We start from the raw sequence: 6,000 nt of genomic DNA on the forward strand, positions 1-6,000 counted from the left end.
GTCAGTGCTGCGACACATTGACGTGAGCTTCGGCCATAACCGAGATGCGTGCGGCACTTGTTATTCCCTTATGAATGTTTGTACATACAACATACATTGTGGCTCATATTTGCTTTCGTAAACATACAGACATTTGTGCCAAAGAAATAATGTATGTATAGTATATGTCATAGAAATTCTATTGATATAAATGTATGTAGATATGATACGGGAATAATGGGAATATGCATAAGTGAAGGTCATAAATATTGTTTTGATGAAATGAAAAAAATTACCCAAGACGTGTTTATATGAGCACATTTAAGTTCATTTGGCACATCTTTATTTTGTAATAGTCGTAATAAATATAATTTATTTGAAATAATAATTTATTTAAAATTATATTTTATCTAATTTTTCCCGATTTTGCAAAAATATTTAAATTTTTACCACTTTGCGGAAAAAATGGTTCATATGATACAAAATAATCACGCATACATATGTGACTTTGTATATTTTTTCTTCAAAGCATTTCTCTTCATTCATTTTCGCGTGAAATCAGTCGTTTTACATATGTACATATATTTCAGACAGACAACGTGCTCATTTCTGCTAAATAGCAGCGATAGTGGTGAATTCCGTAGTTCAAGTTTTTCAGCTCTGTTGGCCGTCCAATCGAACATCATACAGAATTCAATTTGCACCTTTTCTACATATATTTTTACATAGACAGAGAACGTACATCATAGAGAAGGGTAATGACGCGGAGAATGTAAAAATATTTTTGGCTAACTCGGTAGAGATGACGGAGTTTCATCACTGCCAGCTCGGCAGGAGATATCTTAATAGTTGGGCTTGAACAGAGCTGAGCATTGAATAAAAATTATGCATGTAATTATTTATTGCTATTACAAACATTCTCTTTGCTTACGTTTTTATACATTTATACGCAAACATGTGTATTCCAACTATTTTCTGGCAGAGGTATGGCCTCTGAAAATAGTTTGGAGAATACACCAGAGAATCCTTTTCGGAGTACTTCTAAAATTTTGAGAACGCCTCCAAAAGGCAGAAATGAAGAGCCCACCGCTGCTGGACCGATAAAAAATTGTGAAAATACCGACCAATATAACAAAGGCGGAAAATCTGAGCAAGTGCAGAAGAGTGAAACTCTCAATATTTTTTGTAAACTGGGCACAAATATCAAGGACCTTGAAGCTATGATGTCTGGTCAGAGACATATAAATCAAGCTATGCGTGACCTTGCAAGCTTCATAACAAGCCTATATGACAAGGCTGAAAATCGAGAGAATCCGCTGAAAAGAGCAGGGAAAAGAATACGCCAAAGAGGATACGTGAATTATCAGATTACTTACCACCAGGCGTTATATAGTGAGGTCACTAAGGTTGTCCTTAAAAACAGCTCTGTAGATAAGTCCCCATCCGAGAAATGGGTGGATGTGGTAAAAAAGAGGAAGCGGGTTGAAAAAAGAATTCGGTAGAAGCCATACGCCATTATTATAACCAAAAAAGATGGGGATCATGTGCGAACATCCTCATGAAAATTAATTGCGATAGTGGCCTTGAGGAATTGGACACAAACGTAAGGCACATTAGGAAAACCCTCAAAAGAGACCTGTTACTAGAATCAAAACACCAAGCAGACAAGAGAGCCGACACGTTCGAGAGTGCCCTAGTGGGAGTGCTTGGAGATATGGCTGTAATACAGCCAAAAACGCAAACGTCACTATAATGTGCAAGAACCTAGACGAGTGTGGGTTTCAGAACATAAGACCAGCAAATATCAAAAATATGCGGAAGACAGGAAGCGACACTCAAATAGCCCTTATATGCCTGCGTGCTCAAGACGCCAAGAATTCCCTTAAATTTGGCAATGTAAATATCGGGTGGTCGATCTGTCGCCTCCGGGAGTACTCCCCTGTTTCCCGCTGTTACAGATGTTTCCATCCAGGCCACATGGCGGGTAAATTTTGCAGTCTTATCGACAGGTCCTCTCTTTGCACACGTTGTGGAAGCCTTGTATCAAAAGTATGCACTAATACACCGAGTTGCATGCTGTGCAAAGGGGAATACTCAGTTTAGAGTATGTCTTGCCCTAAATACTTGGAGTTGCTAAAGACAATGAAGAAATGGGAATATTGCAGCTGAACTTAAATCACTGCGCCGCAGCACAAGCCTTGCTGCAACAAACCATAATAGAAAGCGACATTGATATCACCTTACTAAGTGAGCAATATTCCAAACGTTCGGAAAGGACTTGGATTACAGATATAACGGCCAAAGTAACAATATGGTCCTGCAACAGACTATCATTCACAACTTGCTGCAGAAAAGCAAAAACAGGCGGCGTCTACTTAGTAACCGCATTGCGAAAAGAACTGGTTGCAGCATGCGACGCTACAATGCGAAGAACGAAATGTCACAACAAGCAAAGACCTCTTATACTGGTGGAATAAAGAAATTTCCATGCTAAGAAAGCTCTGTCACGCAACTCGACGTCGCCTACAACGCAGTCAAAGTGGCGAAAACGAAAACAGTCTTAATGAAGCTTTAAAAAGCCACAAGAAGCTGGCCTGGTTTTAATCCCAAACCAAAAATCCACCAGATGAACCTTTTTCGTATCGACCTCTGTATATGCTAGACACAACTGGCTGAGCACAAAACAGAGGTATTGCTCATAAGCACCAGGAAAATTGTGGAAAAAATAACTCTCACTATAGAAGAGTGCGTGATTACCTCACAACCACAGTTGAAGTGTTTAATGGTAATATTGGACTCCAAACTGAAATTCAATCAGCACTTGGCAAACATAGCAAATAAGATTTATAATGCCTTATCAAGAGTGATGGCAAATAGATGCTGTACGCTCTAGCCGTCGACTTCTAATTGCTAAAGCGATGAGCTCAGTTATACTAAATGCTGCTCTAGTATGAATACAGGCACTAAACATGAAAGCGTATGCCAGACCAATAAATGAGGTGCATAGACTCACAGCAATAACTGTAACAAGTACTTTCCGAACTATTTCCAGCGAAGCAGCTGAAGTACTAACTAGTATGCCGCCCATAGATATCCAGGGAGACAAGTTCACGAGATTATATGAACTGTCAGTGACAATTACAGAAATCAAAAAAAGAGAGAAGAACGAAGAGCATAATTATATGGCAGCATCGGTGGCAAACCCCAACCAAAAGACGGTTTACCCACAGACTTATACCTGACATCCACACGTGGATAACTAGACAACCTGGGGACCTGGATTTCCACCTGACCCAAATATTAGGCAGGCATGGGTACTTCAGAGGCTACCAACACAAATTTCATAATGACGATAGTCCGTATTGTTCGATGTATGCGGAGTTCATAGAAGACTCTGAACACGTGTTTTTCCATAAGGGAAAAGTTAGAAACTGCTAGGTGGTAGTTTAATGGTGGAAAATTTGAGTGCATTTATGTCTCAGTCCTCTGACAAGTGGAAAGCTGTTCGCGAAGCGGCAACTTCCATCATGACTAAATTAAGGCCGTTACAGTAGAATAGGCGACAGTCCGTCCATGCTAAAGAGGTAAAATGTCTTGCCACTCTCATGAAGTAATACCTTATCTGGTGGTTTCGTGGGAGAGTCTTGAGTTGGGAGTAGGTTAGGTTTAGCGCATTAAAGTTTCGCACTCCGGCTTTCGATGCTTCCTCCTACTATACAAAATGTGTTTTCATATGAATTCGTTTTGTACATATTTATGAATTCAGGTGCAATTGAATACATTTTAATTAATATACTTTTTCAAAGCAACATTTGTAGTTAATGTGAAAATAAGGCCTACTTTTTTAATTACTTCCAAAGTTTGATATATACATATGTACATATGTGTATAGTTTATTACATACATATGTATGTATGTACATATCAAAACAATCATAATATACTAAAAACTTAATAGGGGGATTCTCTTGCTCTTGCAAAATTGCCGATTGCAAAAATCCTATACTGAAATATACAAGGGCACGAGAGCACCCACTGTAAAAAACCGTAACAAATCTGTATAATTTAAATAGAAAATGTAAAATCTATTTAAAATTTACCTCCCTCAACAATTTAACGTCAAGATATGTATTTAAGTAAAATGACAGCTAGCAGAGGGTTGCAATTATTTTTTTACGTGTCATTGCACAAAAATAAATATTGGTTTTGGTCTGACATATTTTACAGCCATTGCAAATAATTTTCTGCGTGTGTTTGTTGTTGTGCCGTTGCACCAAGAGGGAAAATCTACAATTCGTACACCGTGCAAGGGTTTTGCATGAGCAAGAACCACTTTTCTCAAATATTTCAATGCAACTACACATTTTTTCTCTATGCACTAACACCAACGCATGTTCGGGTTATTTTTTTATTTACCTAGATGCGATGAAAAAAAGTTTCTTTCATTTTTTGATTTACAGCCCTATTCTGAAAAAACCTTGTTTGTTTCTTGTGAGGCATATTTTGTGAGGCTATTCTTGCTCAAACCTCAGAAGAAAAAAGCTTAAAAAAGTCACCACGTGAGGTAAAAAGCTTTTAGCTGTCAAACAGCTGTTAAGAAAAATAAGCAAACAACCTTCAATAATGTTTTCTCTTGCAGGATGAATTCTTAGACGTTATCTACTGGGCGAGACAGATTTTTGGCATTCTTTTAGGCATAGTATGGGGCATTGTGCCATTAAAAGGCTTCCTGGGATTAGTACTGTAAGGAATATCCCAATAACAATACATCATATGTAAATTCATAAAAACTTATGTTAACATATGTTTCCATAGATTCGCTGGTATCAGTTGTGGCATTGTGTACATTTATTCCATAAATTTCCAAGGTATTGATGAGGAGGCTTACGGAGGCGCTTGGGAGCTGGTTAAAGAGGGTTTTATGACGTCATTTGCGGGTTTTCTTGTGACGTGGATAATTTTCTATACTGGACTGCATTATGATACTATAATGGCTGAGAAGGAGCTGTCATAAAGCAGTTCCCAAAGTTAAGGATTGCAGATTTGTTTTAAACCAAAACACCACAGACTTAAGCTCATCAACAAAATATCTATCGAAAATATCTATTAAAATTTTATCCCATTATCAATGCAATATGTTAAAAGCCAGTGGTCCACGGGCGAAATAGTTCAGAAAATGTAAAAAAGTGACCGATTTGTCCCCAACTATCTAAGCAGTTCCTTACAGTTAAATGTATAGCTTTCGACCATCATAATTTTAAAACTATTAGTTAATAGAATTAGAAAATTTACGACAAACGTAATTAATTATACACTGAGATTCGTTCCTCACACGTTTCTGCATTTCTCAGCATTTTGTCTTTAGATGTGCTGCGTAAATGTACCACTATCGTACGTGTTTAAATTTTTCTATGAAAAAATAAACGTTTAAATGCCGTTAGTTCTTAAAACTTGTTTTTGTCTTTAATTCATTTTTTATTACAAATCTTCATAAAATTGTAAAGAAAATTCAATTTAAAATCAACTATAAGTAAAGGCTTAACTTAATAATCCATAGTTTCAACACTACTACCACCGCCAATCGCATTACCATTTAGCGTCGCTCCGTTTTGAGTCAATTCTAGCTCAAATTTTAACACTTTCCTCCTACCGCCCGATTCCTCCTACCGCCCGATTCCTCCTCCTCAACAATTGCCGCATATACAAATAATAGTTCCTCCATGCTAATTATAACACTCAATTCTCAATTTTTTTAAAAAATGTAAAATATTGATTTAAAATATAACAAACACTGATGTTTTCTATTATGATGGCTGCTTTCACACGTCACAGATATTTGTGATAATAGTGAGCATTTGAGCTTTTGAATTTTCGCCAGAATAAGGTAATTGAGGTTGGTGACTTTTGTGAGGGCATGAGAATAGGGCTGTTATTTGAATGAGAAAACATAATTGTCAATAGTGCCAAAAGAAAATCGCAAAAAGGGTTATAAAAAACGATTGAAAGGCGCATGTCATTCGTG

At 37.2% G+C, this 6,000-nt stretch overlaps 2 protein-coding genes across 7 annotated transcripts in view; both read left to right on the forward strand.

The window, feature by feature from the left end:
- Nucleotides 1-5,428, forward strand: part of LOC126766211 (respirasome Complex Assembly Factor 1-like) — a 54,332-nt gene extending 48,904 nt beyond the window's left edge. For 4 of the 6 annotated variants that reach the window (XR_007668719.1, XR_007668722.1, XR_007668723.1 and 1 more), the window contains 2 exons: nucleotides 4,439-4,542; nucleotides 4,618-4,713. Coding sequence is in view for 1 of the 6 variants with exons in the window: in XM_050484103.1 (XP_050340060.1) it covers nucleotides 4,618-4,721; nucleotides 4,794-4,992 (303 nt within the window). In the remaining 5 variants the exon portion in view is untranslated. Of the gene's footprint in view, nucleotides 1-4,438; nucleotides 4,543-4,617; nucleotides 4,722-4,793 lie in introns of those variants that run through there. The other 2 variants (XM_050484103.1, XR_007668721.1) reach the window with 2 other exon arrangements.
- The window catches only part of LOC126766128 (uncharacterized), a 254,390-nt gene that overhangs the window by 221,259 nt on the left and 27,131 nt on the right, over nucleotides 1-6,000 (forward strand). The gene's annotated exons all lie outside the window — the stretch shown is intronic.

This window comes from Bactrocera neohumeralis, unplaced genomic scaffold (assembly GCF_024586455.1).
Source record: "Bactrocera neohumeralis isolate Rockhampton unplaced genomic scaffold, APGP_CSIRO_Bneo_wtdbg2-racon-allhic-juicebox.fasta_v2 cluster11, whole genome shotgun sequence".
Taxonomy (NCBI): domain Eukaryota; kingdom Metazoa; phylum Arthropoda; class Insecta; order Diptera; family Tephritidae; genus Bactrocera; species Bactrocera neohumeralis.